Source organism: Diabrotica undecimpunctata, chromosome 6 (genome assembly GCF_040954645.1).
Source record: "Diabrotica undecimpunctata isolate CICGRU chromosome 6, icDiaUnde3, whole genome shotgun sequence".
In the NCBI taxonomy this organism is placed as follows: domain Eukaryota; kingdom Metazoa; phylum Arthropoda; class Insecta; order Coleoptera; family Chrysomelidae; genus Diabrotica; species Diabrotica undecimpunctata.
This window is the reverse complement of record NC_092808.1, coordinates 69,282,879-69,301,520: the sequence shown is the minus strand read 5'-3', so window position 1 is coordinate 69,301,520 and position 18,642 is coordinate 69,282,879. Positions and strand designations below refer to the sequence as shown.

The following is an 18,642-nucleotide window of genomic DNA, read 5'->3' as shown; positions in this document are numbered from 1 at the left end:
TAAGATATTGTAAGCCTTGGTACGTAACTCATGTAATTTTCTTTCAAAAAAGTTTATATCAGCAAAAGCGATTTTAATTTCTAAATTAATAATATTTCTTCCAAACCTGTCACATAATTTCCAAGCATCATGGTGAATATTCCCAGTCCGATGATGTAAAAGGGAATTTACATTAACTAGGCCATTTGTAACATGTCCAGGGAAACATCCATTAGATCTACACTTCAACAAAAAAGTCTTTTGATTGTGTAAAGCAGCAAGTTTGATGGTAATTCTAGTCCAATTAATGGACAAAGTTTGATGGTAATTCTAGTCCATTAATTGGACTAGAATTACCATCAAACTTGCTGCTTTACACAATCAAAAGACTTTTTTGTTGAAGTGTAGATCTAATGGATGTTTCCCTGGACATGTTACAAATGGCCTAGTTAATGTAAATTCCCTTTTACATCATCGGACTGGGAATATTCACCATGATGCTTGGAAATTATGTGACAGGTTTGGAAGAAATATTATTAATTTAGAAATTAAAATCGTTTTTGCTGATATAAACTTTTTTGAAAGAAAATTACATGAGTTACGTACCAAGGCTTACAATATCTTAAATTTCCACACATTTAATGAATTTAATCGTAGACAAAGAATTAAATCCAACACAGAATTTCATAAAATCAAAAAAATACAAATTAATAAGTTCAATAAATTAAAAATACAAGCTTTTGATAAGATAAAATTTCAAGAAAAATAGTTTAAAAATCTAACATCTATTCATTTTCCTTTTGAAATTAAAAAATTTTTAGCATTAGGACCTAAATTTTCTTTATGTCCTTCCAAATCTGATATTAGAGTTCCTAATTTACTTTCTGATATTGAATCAATAATCAGACCATTTAATGATAGTCAAAAGGATGTTGTTAGATCTAAATGTATAAACGTTATTACAAACTTTTTGCATAAAGAAATCAAAGATCGTTTTTTAAATAAATACTATATGCAAACTAAACTTTTTCTTAAAAACCATCCTGAAATTTATATTGTTAAAAGCGATAAAGGTAACGTAACTGTTGTAATGTACAAAGAGGATTATCTACAAAAAACTGGAGAACTCTTAAATGATACTAAGTATTACACTACACTTAGAAGGAGTCCTGTTTGTACTTTGCAACAAAAAGCAAATTGTCTAGTATCTAAATTAAACATAAAGAAATTTATTGATAATAAAAAAGCAAAAGAGCTCAAAATTTATAATTCTATTGCTCCACGGTTTTATGCTCTGCCAAAAATACATAAACCAACTTTATCTATGAGACCAATTTAACAACAATTTTTACATTAAAGATTCATTATGTTTTAGTTAGTTTTGATGTAACATCTCTTTTTACTAATTTGCCTTTAGATTTAATCATAAGTAGTGTTGAAAAACATTGGAATGAGATTTCACAACACACTAATATTGACTTATTACATTTCAAAACACTTATCAACTTTGTTTTTGATTCTAATATTTTTATATTTAATGGTGTATTTTATAAACAAATTTTTGGTAGTCCTATGGGATCTAGTCTTTCACCCATTCTAAGTAGCTATGTCATGGATGATGTTATCAGTGATTGTATCAGTAATTGCACTTTTTTCATTCCTTTTATTAAGAGATATGTAGATGATTTAGTTTTGGCACTTCCTAAACACAAAATTCATGAAACAGTCAACATTTTCAACAGTCATAATCAACATATACAATTTACAGTTGAGGAAGAGGTAGATAATTCTCTACCATTCCTTGACATGAGAATTGTAAGAAATACAGACAATATGTTGAAAACCAGATGGTTCAGAAAACCCATATGTAGTAATAGATTTATAAGCTATTACTCTCACCATCCAAATAAGATGAAAATGAACCTTATAACAGGATTAAAAGAACGTGTTTTAAAACTTTCTCATCCAGATTATCTACAGGAAGATCTTCAATTATTAAAAAATATTCTAATTGAAAACTCTTATCCTCCAGATATGCTACATAGGATGCTTTTTTCTAATATTGGTAATATAAATAATTTAACACCATTTTTTGCTCAATCTGAAAACATTGTATCTAACAATCAAAACATCTATTATCATTCACTACCTTTTATACCATCATTAACACCTAAATTAATACAAACACTAAAGGTTATTGACAATATAAAAATAGCAACAAAGAACATCAAAACTATTTCATCTTTATATTCTAAAACTAAATATCCTATAGACAAATTTGAAAAAACGAATTTAGTATACAGCATTAGTTGTACTCAGTGTGAGACTGAATATGTTGGTGAGACCGGAAGAAATCTTTCAAATCGCATTATTTCTCACAAAAGTGATTGCAGAATTAAAAAACCATCTTGTGCTTTGGCAGAACATGTAATCGATAAAGACCATATTATAGATTTTGATAACATTAAAATTTTATGTAGTGAAAGTAATAAATTTAAAAGGACTTTTTTGGAAATGGTTTGTATTAGCAAAAATGATAATAGTTTAAACAAAAGATCTGAAATTCAAAATTTAAGCAAAATTTATAATTATATTCTTTCTTTATGATTTATATATAAAACTTGTAAAATGTCATATTTAATTCTCCATATATCTGTCACATTCTTTCAGACATCTGTCAACGGTGAATAAATCTTCTTCTTTTTGTTACTAAACAAAAAAGAATGTTTAAACGAAATTTTACTTTTGGCAATATAATTGTCAAAAATAAAAAAATTTTATGTTGGCATTTATGACATTGAGGCTATTTGTAATTGGTTGCTATTTGAACTTATTTATAAATTCAATTATTTTTATATTAAAAAAATGTTTTCAAAATTAAAAAATTTTCGGAGAAACATTTATTAGATTAAAACATTTTTTTATTAAATATTTTGAAGATGTAAGCAGTGATTTTTACTTACCAAACTAATTTTTATTTGGTAAGTTAACAAAAATTGTTTTTTCTTTTTAGTTCAACCTTATAAGTATTTTGTCTTTTTTAGCTCTTGATAATAATTGTAAACACAATTGAAAGCTCGAGAATAAAAAAATAGTTAACCAATAGCCCTATTATTGACTCCAACCCATCCAAAACAGTTATATATTTGTTCCAAACGAGTCACAAGTACTTCTTTTTTCTTATATATATATATATATATATATATATATATATATATATATATATATATATATGTATATATATATATATATATATATATATATATATATATATATATAATAGTAAAGAAATAAGTTTATTGTCTATTCCGTTTTGTTGTCATTTATTTATCGTTTATTTTTCTCGGTAGATCGCAACCTATAAGATAAACGCGACGTAGACCGCATAATATAATGGCACCTATTACTATTTCTTTTAAAGTTCTTTAGAATGCGAATGTCGTTCTTTTAAATGCATTTCTATTCCAGATATCTAGCAACTGGAGGTACATTCGTTAGTCTTGCTCTATATTTTGCAAGAGGGGACAATACCGTTTCACAAATTGTAGCCGAAACGACAACTATTATATGGGATACATTAAAAGAAGAATATCTACCAATTCCAACTATAGAACAATGGGAAAAAATTGCAGAACGTTTTTATTTATTATGGAATTTACCAAATTGCTTAGGGGCTATTGACGGGAAACATATTCGCATAGAAAAGCTTGCCAATACCGGATCAAGTAATTTTAATTACAAATCGTACCATTCCATCATATTAATGGCATGTTGTGATGCAGATGGCCTATTTACATTAGTTGAAACTGGTTATGCTGGCAGAAATAGCGATGGTGGAATTTTCCGTGCGTCAGCTATTAAGCATTGGATTGAAAATGGCGTACTAAATTTTCCGCTATCTTCAAAATTACCCACCGACGAGAGCAATAATAAATTCCCGTACTACTTTGCTGGCGACGAAGCATTTTCCTTACTACGCTAGTTAATGAGACCATATCCACAACGTGGATTGGATAATAAAAAAAGAATTTTCAATTATCGATTAAGTCGGGGAAGACGTACAATAGAGTGTGCATTTGGCATGATGGCTGAAAAGTTTCACGTTTTAGATACTCCAATCAAATGTCACTCGCTCGAAAAAATTATTAAGATAACACAATCTGTTTGTGTTCTACATAATTATGTACGAAAACGGGAAGGAATACCATATAAGGCGCGGACATTTGAAGACAGCAATAGTGCGGCTGGAGATCCCGATATAATACATCCACAAATCAATGAAGTCATCACTGACCAAACGTCCGCATATAACTTAAGAGATTATTTATCTAATTACTTTACAACTCCAGGAGCTGCTCTTCCATGGCAATGGAAATATAGTGTATAGCTTATTTTTAACTAATTTAAATAAACAATTATATATATATATATATACATATACATATATATATATATATATATATATATATATATACATATACATATATATATATATATATATATATATATATATATATATATATATATATATATATATATATATATATATATATATATATATATATATGAGTATAGTAAATACATACCTGTTAAATTCAATTCTCTTCCTATATCATTCCAAGCCTTTTCGGTAATGTCTTTACGTGAATATTCATTTAATGTGTAGTTGTATAGGCAGGGATGTTTTTCCACTTCTTGCACTAATTTTATACTAAACGACTGTTGTACCAATTTCGCCATTTCGCGTGTAAACTTTAAAAATATCACAACAAACTAGAAACTAGTCCCCTGCACGTCCAGTCCGCTGTCGACTGATCACTGACGCATTAGAGACCGGTTACTAACTAGTAGCGCTGTGTGCGGATACTCATTAAAATACATGGGCAGTAACTAATAAGTAGACTTCGGCAAATATGCATTTTGCATATTGTGCATATTTTATGCAAATATTTCATATTTTGGCATATTTGTATAAAAGTTTGCATAAAGTGCATAAAAGTTCAGATTTTTATACTGTATTTGAAAATTTTTAAACATACCAATTTATTTCAATTCTTGTATAAAATTTTGTAGTCATTTTAATCAAGAAATGATCTAAGTACGTAATCTCTACAGGTACAAAACATTTACAATTTCAAAGAAGATCAATTTAAGTAGCCCTCAACATTCTTAGAAAGTCTCGGTCACTGAGGCATTCAGTTATTGGATAATCGCTAAGGGTTCGCTCTCAGTTTATTGAATTAGGTACCTAAACATTTTTAATTTGATGCTCAGATTTGTAAATCATTTTTGTTTTGATATTCAAAGCGTAAACACTCGTTGTGCGTAACAAAAAGGAAGATTGTGATTTTATAATGCCTAAAACAACCAGTGCTTCAACTTGGATTAAACCTTATAAAGAGCTGTCTATGGATATGGGAAAAATCTACTGTTCAGTCTGTGGCAAAATTGTAAGTATCTAATATTTTCTATTAAATATCTAATATTTCATACATACAGGGTGTTTCCAAATGACACTTACAACGTTTGACTGTAGATACTTCTCGAAAAATTGAACAAAACGATATAGTTAATGAGGGGTCAAACTTATTTACTTTTCGAGATACAGGGTGTTAAAATTAAAAAAAATTAAATTCTTTTAGTTAATAACGACAATAACTTTAAAACCAATAAATGTATTTACTTGAAATTTAGTACTCGTAGGTTGTTTTTAAATGAAAAATAGCTTCCTTTAGTGAGAAAAAATTGTCCATGGTACAATACAATGGTGTGTATTTAGAAAAATTTTTCACCTTTACTTTTTTTTATGAAGTCAGCTATTCTAAAACACAATTATTTTTATTGTAATTGAATTAACAAAAAAAAACTTTTGTTGAATTTTAAAATAAGTTATATGATGTACTAATTGTTAGTAACAAAAACTAATTTGTGGATTAATACTGCATTTAAAACACTTAGCGAGTGTTTTTTTTTCCAAACCAGTTATTTGATTAACCAAAAACACCTTGTATATTTTTATATTTTAAAGGTTGGGTTAAAATAAAGGTTTTTATTTTTATTTATAGATAGCATGTGAGAAGAAATTTCAGATAGACCAACATGTGAGAACTGCTTCACACATTGCAAAAAAAGGAAAAATAGGAGGAAAACATCAAACTTCAATGGCTAAATGTTTCCAATCTACTTCAAAAAAATTAGATGAGCAAGAAACTTTTAATGAAGACTTGTGTCGCGCATTCGTGTCTGCAAACATACCGCTTTCAAAATTAGCAAATGTAAATTTTAGTTCGTTTCTAAAAAAATATTGCAAACTTAATGTTCCAAGTGATCGGTCTCTAAGAAGAAATAATGTGAACGGGCTATACTCGTCGGTGTTAATTAATATTAAGGAAGAAATTGCAGATAATTATTTTTACATATCTGTAGACGAAACCACTGATTCCTCAGGAAAGTATATTGCTCATTTATTGATTGGTGTTCTTAAAGAAGATACCTTACCAAAATCTCATCTTATTTCATGCCAGCAACTTGGGAAAACAAATGCTTTAACAATTTCGCGTTTTATACAAGAAACATTAGCAACTTTTTTTCTTCCGACAACTATTCCTTCTAATAAATTACTGCTTATTTTATCGGATGCTGCTCCTTATATGGTGAAAGCAGGACAAAATTTAAAAATATTTTTCCCAGATTTAATACATGTTACTTGTGTAGCGCATGGATTAAACAGAGTTGCAGAGGAAATACAAAAAAAGTTTCCTCTTGTAAATACCATGATATCCAGTGTCAAAAAAGTATTTCTTAAATCTCCTATAAGAATTAAACTTTATAAAGAAATGCTACCTAACATTCCTCTTCCACCACAACCTATTTTAACGCGATGGGGAACAGGGTTAGAAACAGCTAATTTTTATGCAGATCATTTTGTTAAAATAAAGAACATAATTGATACGTTAACAGATGAAAGTTCCCAATCTCTTTTGGATTCTAAACAAACTTTTCAGAGTAATTTGCTTCAACAAGAACTTTCATTTATAAAATCAAATTTTAGTTTTGTTCAAAAAACAATTACTTAGTTAGAATCACCGAAACTGTCATTGTTCGAAAGTACAGCATTAATAAAAGAATTTGCGTCATATTGTCGGAACGTTAGAGGTAATATTGGAAAAGATATTTAAAAAAAAATTGAAGCTACTATGGAAAAAAATAAAGGTTACCATATTCTTTCTGAAGTAGTCAGTGTTCTAGCTGGAAATATTTCGGAAACAATTAATTTAGAACCAAATGTTTTGGTTAGTTTGAAAAATGCTCCCGTTACATCAGTTGATGTTGAACGAAGTTTTTCCATATATAAATATATGTACTCAGACAGAAGCCACAAGTTTTTGTTAGAAAATTTTGAACACCACTTGGTCATTTATTGTTACCATAATTCTAAATAAGTTTATTCATACTTAAAAATGATGTAGTTACTTAAAATAAATGTAAATTTTAATGAATAGTAGGAAATATTTAGTTATGTACACTTTTTGTTTTAAATAAAATTGTTACTATTTTACGATTTTTTTATTTATTTGTATGCATATTTTGTAAAATATTTGCATATTTTCGGGTAAACACGTGCATATTTATGCGCATATTTTCTACATTTTTATTTGCATATTTGCCGAAGTCTACTAATAAGCAACTGATTGGTAACTAAAGTTACCAACTGGTTTCTTTTGAGTAGCTTAATGTGCGGACGACCTAATAAAGTGTTCATCATTACACCTTTTTCCTCGACAGTTAAATGTCTTTTTTTTATCTTTTTCTTGGAGGTGAAAGAGTGTTTATATCCATATTTAATAAACGTAACACACAATTAATAACAAACGTTAATAAACCTAAACCACACAATAATTAATACAAATGAATATACGTACGCGTAAACTCCACAAACAATTTTATCACTGCCTGACTGCCGAACAAAATTCACCAGTCAGTTGAAGTGAAAGATAAATAATGACGGTATACTTAAACAGTTTCTTAGAAAGGTCTAGTTTCGTACGACCTGTCGATGCTTGCATTGAGTGATCATGGGACCTTGGATTCATCTCTTAAACGGTCTGGGCACAGAATAACAAAACAATAATATAACAATTGTTATTTATTCTGTGGTGCGGGTATACAAGATGATGTACACAAGATCTTAGATGATGGCACCCGATCGTTGCTGTACGTGGATACCAAAAGATACACATTATGATTAAAATAATTAAATATGGCTATTGTATAAGTTATAAATAAACATGTTAATAAATCCAACCGTGAGTTTAATCGCCGTTATAATATTTACAAACTTTGCAAACCGATATTCAAAGAGCATTTTTATTAGCATTAAGACTGAACGGCATTAAAACGAATATTTTGCAAATAGGTAATGTATCCCATTCAACTCAATTATATATTTTAGAAAACAAGAATATTTGGTAGAGAACTTACAAGAATTATCCCCAATTCAGTTTCGCTCTATAGAAATAGATCAGGAGTTAAGAAAATAGTAAAAAGTGCCATTCAAAAAGGATATACCGATATTTTAATTGTTAATGAACATAAAAAAGAACCTGATGGTCTATTACTTATTCATTTGCCCGATGGACCAACAGCTCATTTTAGAGTTAGTAATGTTAGAATAACAACAGAGCTTAGAAAAAATCATAGAGACATAACTGCTCATCGTCCTGAGGTAGTTTTAAATAATTTCTCCACAAGATTAGGTCTAACTGTGGGTAGAATGTTGGGAGCCTTATTTCACTATGACCCAGAATTTGAAGGACAAAGAGCTGTAACTTTTCATAATCAAAGAGACTTTATATTTTTTAGACACTACAGGTAAGAGTTATTTTATTTACACTAATTTACACAATGATGATTCAAATATTGACAAAATAGTTTTCAGGATAATTTACAAAATGTTGAAATGTTTGACGTGAAGTATATGAATTTCCAAAATATATAAAGTCCAAAGGGCTGACTTTATTTCTGTAATCTGAATAAAAACCGTGTGTTTAATTTAATGTTTATTCACTCTAAAAGGTTAACTACCATCCTCAATATGGTTATAGTTTATAATCCATAATGGTAACGGAATTTAACACATCATCCATATCTAGTAAATATTCTACAGTAACTAATTTAAACTAAATCTTAAAAAAGAATATCACTTATATGAGAAGTAAGAAATCATCGTAGAAATGACATAATAAGTCAAAACATTCACGTGTTTTGATAGTTGATAATAGTTGATAGTAGTTGATAACATAAAGTTTATTTTTCTGGTATAAAGATTTCAGTAAGGGAAAACATTTTCTCTAAGAGACAATTCCTAGAAATGTCTCAAATTCTCAAATTGACGAGAATACTGATGACAACTAGAGCTAAATTTATCATTCAGTAATAATTGTACATAACACTTAATAATTTAATATGAATTTAAAAATATAATTTGTCTATAACCTTAAAATTAATTATATGTGTTCTATAATTACATGTGTTGATACCGGTGTATTGAGCCGAATATATTGGTGTAGTTTTATAATAGCGTTCATTATTTTACATGTTGTTCACAATATGTCTTCTCACCTGGTATTGATCAATGACATACCATATATTCTTTGGAATTGTTAAAACATAAACATTAGTGTTTATAATGGCTCTTTTTAACCAATCATTTTACACAACTACACTAACAGTAACAAAATTTTAATATTTCATATAATTGTTTCGTATAATAAATAGTGATGCACTTTGTTCCACTTAGAAGTCCTTAAATTATTTTAGATATTGGCGTATTAAGCCATTATAAGACGGTATTGAGCTCCCCTAGCATCTTAGATTTCTAGTATTCATCGATGGCTTGACCTTCATTTAATACATACCTAATTTTCCAAATTAAATGCCAGATCATTTCGTGGCACTTGTCGCTTCACTTTGTTTCCTGTGCTAGCTGTGGATGGGCGATTATTTTCTTGGCCATCATTCGGACATTTTAACAGTGTCTTTTCGGTTTCAGTAATCATTGAGTATATAAATATAATTAAAACGGGTAGCGGGTAGGAACTCTTCGGACAGTCCTATCAGGGAAAAGGAAACTAGTAGCAAATCCCTTTGAGCAAAAGAATATACTTGAACTAGCTGAGAAAATAACTAAAGACATACAAACAGTCATTAAGAAACTTTGTTGCAGAATACGAAAACAAAAAGAAGCTAAACTAAAAACCGAGACTCTAGAACAGATAGAGAAAAAAAGAAGAACGAACAGAGATAACCCGGACTATAAAGCGCTCAACAGAAGCGTTAAGAAAAATATTCGAAAAGACCACAGAGCTTATAGAACAAACCAGATTCTTGAAACCATAGAGAACAATAAGAACATGAAAGTACTAAAAACATGTAAATCCACTGGCAGGAATAAAATCATAAAGATAAAAGACGACCGTGGAACATTGTGCTCGCATAAGGAAGAGATCGTTAGAAAAATCCGAAAATTTTATGAGAAGCTGTATACTTCTACTATTCCGAACCCCGGTATACCAACAAAACATATCTCAAATGTGGGCTCAGAGAATCTCCCTGAAATAATAACATCAGAAATTAGAGCAGCCCTAAAACAAATGAATAATGGGAAAACACCAGGAGAAGATAAAATTATTTCAGAGATGCTAAAAATGGGAGGCACTGCATTAGAAGAGGCAATGAGAGCATTACTGAATAAATGCCTATTGGAAGGACAAATACCAAAAGCATGGAAAAATGCGGAAGTCATTCTACTCCATAAAAAAGGGGACGCCGCAAATATAGAAAACTGCCGACCAATAAGCTTATTGTCGCACCTTTACAAACTACTAACCCGAATAATAACAAATAGATTGACAGCTAAGCTAGATGGATACCAACCAGTGGAGCAAGCAGGCTTTCGTAAGGGTTTTACCACTATCGATCACTTTCAAACCATCCGGACAGTTATTGAAAAAACAATAGAGTACAATATACCACTACATCTGGCATTTGTCGATTAACACAAAGCATTCGACAGTATCGAGAAATGGGCTTTCTTAACAGCATTGGACGACGCCAGAGTAGATTCAAGATATGCTGCCATATGCCAATGTTTGTATTTTGAGAACGATTTCCGAAGTGGAAATTGAAACGTCAATAAACGTATTTTAACCTTTAATTGTGGCTTATTCCCAGTTAAATAGTAATTAATTTAAAATGCCACAAGAAAATAGCTTCAGAACAATATGCTGCCATCCTTAAGAATATATACGATGATGATCTGGAAACTATGAAAATAGATCTTGGCAAAGGTGTGAGACAAGGCGACACCATCTCACCCAAGCTATTTACTTTTTCATTAGAAAATGTCTTCAAAAAACTAAGTTGGGTCGAAAAGGGATTAAAAATAGATGGAGTATATCTTAACCATTTGTGTTTCGCAGACGACATAGTACTAATAAGCACAGATATCCATGAACTAAAATCAATGCTACAAGATTTAAATCACAAATCGAATCAAATTGGATTAAAAATTAATCTCGACAAAACAAAGATATTAAGCAACAGCCTAGAAAACATCATGATAGGTAACATCAATATAGAAAAGGTAGAACAATATATATGTATATATATTTTTATGATGTTTTATTTGTGAATGATGAGCAATGAGTGTTTTTAATAATATATATAGGGTTTTTATCGCGGTTCTCAAAGAATTAGTTGGTAAGCACTTTTTTAAATTATCTTTATTATATCTATTATCAAACACACATATATATCCAACATAACCTATGCAAAATTTAAAATAAACTATCTTTAAATTAAAATTCTTATGAAACTAATTAAATTATATAGACAATGTAAATTTTAAACAAACTATCTTTAAAATTGAAATTCTTATGATACTAACTAAATTATATTAACAAAATTGTGTACCTTTCTTTCACTGAATGCCTATTGAAACACAATTTTTAATCTTCAATAATATTATCTTTATACTGTTTCTTAATCTTCATTGAACTTATTATATTGAACAATTGGACCTTCTGACTGACTTACTGAACAATGGACTTTACTAACTAAATGTGTCTATCTTCTAACTAACTTTCTTACTAACTGACTGGCTTCATAGTAACTGTAACTGAACTGGTAACTGATAATTGATGCCTTGAATCCAAATCACCGGGTATTTATATCTTTTTCCATGTTCCAGAATCATCTGGCCAGAAATCATGTTCGATTTGTTCCATCTCCTACATGTCTGAATTTTCTGGAACAGTCAATTTCGCAAACAAAGCCATCTCCGGTGATCTAGAGAGTTCCTTACTTTTCTATCGAGAATTTTATCGACATTTAGGCTTTTCAGATCAGATTATAAACTTAAATCAGTGACTATATATAAACTAAACATTTTTAAACTAACATATTATTATAACCCCACTTATATTCGTAAATTCTTATTCAACTGTCATCTAAATGTATAGTTGGTTGCCTATGCACATGGCTCACTTAAATATATTATAATTATAAAAAAAAACTTTTTATATGCTAATTTCTTAAAAATGCCCTCACATAAATAATTTTTATAATATTCTCTAGTATATAACTTATTAAAATAACCAAATACTTTTTATATCTAATATTATCTAGTATATAACTTATAAATTAATTTTTTAAACAATATCATTTCAACACCCCAAAATTAAATTTAAAATATCAGAGAATAAAATATAACCTAAATAAAAATATAATCTATATTGTGTTCTGTTTATTTATAGACAAGATTTCCATTCAAAAGGCTTTCATCTATATGAATTGGTAAGTTTTACACTTTATCATATTGTTTTTAGAAAGACAATTATAGAATCAATTCTGTATCTAACCCCAAATTATGATTTTTACGGTACCAACAATTTCCATATGGATAATATCAACAATTATGATGTCATTGTCATGAAATTGATTCACAACAATGAAATCTACCATCTATCTATGAAATGGATCTATCAGTAAGCTGTTAGTGTTGTTATTATTAGTGTTAAAAGTATAGAAAACACTATTCATTCTCTTCATAATATTTAAAAATGTCATTGATATGAAACATGCCTCTTAGTCTATTCTCTGCATCTATCAACACATAACTATTTAGTCCATTCTGATTTTCGATTCTGTATGGACCTTCAAACATTGGTTGTAATTTCTTACAACGGTTTTCTGTAACATTACTCTTTCTAAGTGAACGAATTAACACTTTGTCTCCTTTTTGAAATGTGATTGGTTTTTTTATTTTTCGATTTTGTCTTCTGATATATTTTTCAGCTTTCCTCCTAATTCGGTTATTCACTTTCTGCATTACTTGTTCTAACATATCCTGATTATATTCACTAATCCATTTTCTGTTTCCTATATGGCCAAACATTAAATATTCTGGTACTTCCTCTGTATTTAAATTATGTGTATTATTTAAAAAATATTCTACTTCTGGTATATGTTGCTGCCATGTTTGATGTTGATTCTGGCATACTATCCTTAAATATTTTATAACTTCTTTAATATATCTTTCTGCAGGATTTGCCTGAGGATGTCTGATACTTGTAAAATTAATGTTGATTCCCTTTTTCTCACAAAATGCCCGAAATTTTTGGTTGTTAAAATATGTAGCATTATCTATTATGCAATTTTTAAATGGTCCTATTTCTTCGAAAAATTGATTAATGTATAATTTCAATGTTTTAACATTTGTTCTTGAGCAGGGATATAGTTTAATAAATTTTGTATATAAATCAACTATCACTAGTATATGCTTTTTTCCTGTTGGACTTGGAACTAAATTTGAGATAAAATCCATGGACACTGTATTTAGTTTTTCATATACAACATTAGATCTATATGTGTTCTGGTTTTTGAAATTCTTTTCTTTGTTTATTTGACATATTGGGCATTGGGTAGTAATTTCTTTTGCTATACTTATGTCATTCTTTGCAAAATAATTGTCCCTAAATAGCATACATAGCTTTCTTGAACCAATATGCATGTAATTGTTATGTAAATTTTTCAATATTTTCCTTGCCAAAGTTCTACTTATTACATATACTTCTATGCCATTTATTATTTTATAATAAACCCCATCTTTCCTAATGACTTTTTGTTTTTCACTCAAATTGATCTGATCTCTTATAATTTCTTCTTTAGAATATAATCCAGTACTTTCTACTAACTGATTTAATCCAATTTTTATTGTTTGCTGCCCTTTTTGTGATGTATTTTCTTACCTTGATAAAGCATCTGCCACTATATTGGATTTTCCAGAAATGTATTTGATTTCAAAGGAGTATTCACTCAATATTAGACTCCACCGATGTATTCTACTGTTTCCATATTTGTTATTTAATATAGATGTTAAAGCTTGGTGATCTGTTTCTATTGTAAATTCATTACCCAACAAATAAAATCTTAATTTTGTGACACAGTGTATGATACTTGCTAGTTCTAATTCTGGAACTGAGTAACCCTTTTCATGTGGCTTTGTAATTCTTGAAATGAATTGTATTGGGTATTCGACCCCATCATGTATTTGTAATAATACCCCTGATAATCTCTCTATGGATGCATCTGTTCTTAATATGAATGGCTGTGTGTAGTCAGGATAGTATATTTTTAAATTTGACAGAATAATGTTTTTAATTTCTTGGAATGCTAGTTCTCTTCTCTGATCCCATCTCCATTTTACACCTTTTCTCAGTAGTTCAAGTAATGGAATTTCTTTTATACTTAGATCTGGTATCATCCTTTTATAATAATTAATTATTCCAATAAATCCTCTTAAAGTTCTTAAATTGTGTGGTGTTTTATATTTCTGAATGACCTGTGTCCGCTCTGGATCCATTTCGATTCCCTTAGTGTTAAGTTTATAACCTAGATATTATTACTTCTTTTTGAAAAAATGTACATTTTTCTTGATTTATTTTTAGTCCAACTTTGTCTAATCTGTTGATTATAATTTTTAGGTGTTTCTCATGATCTTCAGCCGTTTTAGAAAAAATTAATATATCATCAATGTAGTGAATTACAAAATGTTCATATTGATCCAGAATATCATGAAGACATCTACATAGAGCACTGCAAGATGATTGAAGTCCAAATGGTACTACTTTAAATTGATATACTACTCCATCTATCTGAAATCCTGTATACTGTCTACTTTTTCTTTCTAGAGGTATTAACCAAAAGCTATGCTGTAAATCGATTTTAGTGAAAAATGACATTCCTGTAATTCTTCCTAGTATTCCGTCTATACTCATTGGTGCTTCAAATTGCTTTTCAGTGATCTTGTTAATATTCCTTGCATCCAAACATAACCTGATTTCACCTGATCTTTTACGTACTACTACTATAGGGTTTATGAAACGTGTATCTGCCTTCTCAATGATTCCATCTTCTAACATATTATTAATCGTTCTGTTTACTTCTCTGTATTTATATGGTATTGGGTATGATTTTGTTTTAAAATCTTTTTCTTCTTTAACTTTTATACTATGGATATAATTTTGTGCAATTCTATTTCCTTTATTGACAAGTCCCTTGTGTTGCTGCAATATGGAAACGACTATTGATTTATATTCTTCAGGGCAATTTAAAACTTTTATCATATCTTCTTCTTTACAAATAAAATTATTCTTCACTATGTACTCATTATTCCTTGCTTCCAATTTTACGCACTCCACCTCGTAGGCATCCATCTGCTTAAAATTTCCATTCCTTAAATATTCACTACAATTATTCTTTACATTCTTTTGGGACATTTCCCAATCATCAAAATACATTTCTTCTTCATAAACATCATTATTTTCTTTTAATAATATCCTATCAACTCTTATTCCTTCTTCCACCTCATCTTTCTGCATAAATTTAATTATTTGCCCTTCCAAAGTTACCATTTTTTCTTCAAAATCTATCTTTACTTTCTTCTTTTCCAATTCATCATTTCCCATTAATATATCAACACATAAATCCTTGACAATAAATCCTTGCATATTAATTTCTTTATTAAGAATATTAATTTTAAAATTGGCTAGTTTATCAATTTCACCCAACTTCTTATTATTTGCACCAACAATTTTAATTTTTGGAATCTTTATTATATCTGATAGTTTTAATGTTTTAAAAATAAAATTCTCCGAGACTAAAGTACTTTCTGAACCAGTATCTATCATAATTTTAATCATTTTATTTTTGGCCAAAGCATTTATATAAATTAAATTAATAAATTTAATAATTTTATCTTCATTTAAAGAAATAAATTCAGAAGGTTTTTCATAATAGCAATGGCCTAACTTGTAATTCAGAAAGTTTACTGAACAAAATTTTGATTATTAGAATTGTCAGATTGTATCTGACCACTTGGATCTGATGTCCTATGTCTTTCCCTACTATGACTTCTACTCACATTTTCTTGACTTGTACTATTTCGTTCCCTGTCGTCGCAGCTTCTATTCCTTCGTACACAATTTACCTGTCTGTTGTAATTAGGTCGTTCTGTATTTCTTCTGTTGTTAAAATCTTGTCTATTATAATTAGTATTGTTATTAAAATTTTGTCTATTATAACTAGTATTGTTATTAGGATTTTGTCTATTTTGATTATTGTTATTATTTAAAATTTTGTAAATTGTCACCATATCTAGTATTATTGTATGATTATCTATATTGTTGATAATTATTCTTATTATATTGAAAGTTATAATTGTTTTTTCTGTTATTATTATTTATCCTAATATCATTGTTATCATTATTACTTGCCATATTACCTCTTTGTATTATTTGAATAAAATTAATAAAACTCTCTATTGTTTGAATATTTTGTACAGTTACTGTTTGCACAACATCAGCATCAAAATGTCTAGATACATTTAAGACTGTTTCATCCTCTCTAAGTGGTGGTTCTAAATATTTTGCAACTGTTATCAGTTTCAATGCATAATCTACCATATTTGATTTTAAATTGTGATTATACTTTCCAAAATATAGAATTTTTCTAAACTTGGCTTGCTCTAGTTCACCCCAATAATAATTTAAAAATTTATTTTCAAATGTTTGAAAATTATCTAAATCATTTTCAATACTAGCAAACCAAGTTGCTGCATTGTCATTTAATGTCATTCTAATATAATCTTTAATATCATTAATATGATTCACTAATCTTAATTTATGTTTTAAACTATTTATGTATACTCTAGGATGCAGATTTTTTATATTACCAGAGAATTTAATCCCAGTCTCATTTGTTAAATTTAAGTAAGGTCTCCCTATGTCTCTCATTTGTGAAATATCATCTATTCTCTGTTCCACATTTCTTATTTGATTATTATTTATTTGGATATTTTGTTGCATATCGTCTAATTTTTCTTCTGTCTTTCTCCTTTCTTCGTTTATTTTTACTTCTAAGTTACATTTCTGCAACTCTATTTTCTGTTCTATATCTATCTTATTATCTTGAATAATCCTCTTTACTTCTGTCCTCTCATTTTCTATCCTTTTCTTGTAGTCATTCCGTATATTTTTTATTTCATTTGCTACTTTTTTCTCTGCAGCTTCAAGTTTTTTATCCATTTGTTTTTCTATTTGTTTTACAATTTTATTATTATTATCTTCTATTTTCTTTTCTAATTTTCTATAATTCTCTTCCATTTTTTTCGTGTTCTCTTCCATTTTTTTCGTATTCTCTTCCATTTTCTTCGTATTCTCTTCCATTTTTTTCGTATTCTCTTCCATTGTCTTGTTCATCTGCATCATTATGACATCAAAGCTGCCATATTGACATTTTCCTCTCTTTCTGGATTCATTTCTGCAGTATCTTGTGGAGCTTGAACTAAAATCTCCTCTTGTACAGGTTGTGTTTCTACTTCCACATCTTCATTCTTTTTGCTTCTTGTACCTTTTTTTCCTTGAGACATTTTGAGACTTTACTTGTTCAAATATAATTCAATAAAATCTATAATTTTTTTTAATGATAATTAATTTAATTATATGAGAGCACTTATCTTCCCAAACTAATTCTTTTAAATAGAGAGCCCCGCGGTGGGCGCCAAATTGTTATGATGTTTTATTTGTGAATGATGAGCAATGAGTGTTATTAATAATATATATAGGGTTTTTATCGCGGTTCTCAAAGAATTAGTTGGTAAGCACTTTTTTAAATTATCTTTATTATATCTATTATCAAACACACATATATATCTAACATAACCTATGCAAAATTTAAAATAAACTATCTTTAAATTAAAATTCTTATGAAACTAATTAAATTATATAGACAATGTAAATTTTAAACAAACTATCTTTAAAATTGAAATTCTTATGATACTAACTAAATTATATTAACAAAATTTTGTACCTTTCTTTCACTGAATGCCTAAATGAAAATGTTCTCCAAAATAAAGATTTTAATCACCACTCAATGTCTTCGTTCTCAGCCTCGGTTATCCTTGTTTCTGTGAAATTACTTTTTCCAATTATCAGCTTCCACCAATTTAAAATATATTTCTTCTTAAAAGCATATATACTTATTCTTCTTTTCAATATACCAATATCCAATCACCAAATATATTATATATTTATATTTATTCTT

At 28.6% G+C, this 18,642-nt stretch overlaps 1 protein-coding gene across 2 annotated transcripts in view; it reads left to right on the top strand.

The window, feature by feature from the left end:
* The window catches only part of LOC140442676 (probable ribosome production factor 1), a 207,170-nt gene that overhangs the window by 72,508 nt on the left and 116,020 nt on the right, over nt 1-18,642 (top strand). For both annotated transcript variants that reach the window (XM_072533670.1, XM_072533669.1), the window contains one exon: nt 8,432-8,850. In XM_072533670.1, the coding sequence (XP_072389771.1) occupies nt 8,432-8,850 (419 nt within the window). The remainder of the gene's footprint in view (nt 1-8,431; nt 8,851-18,642) is intronic.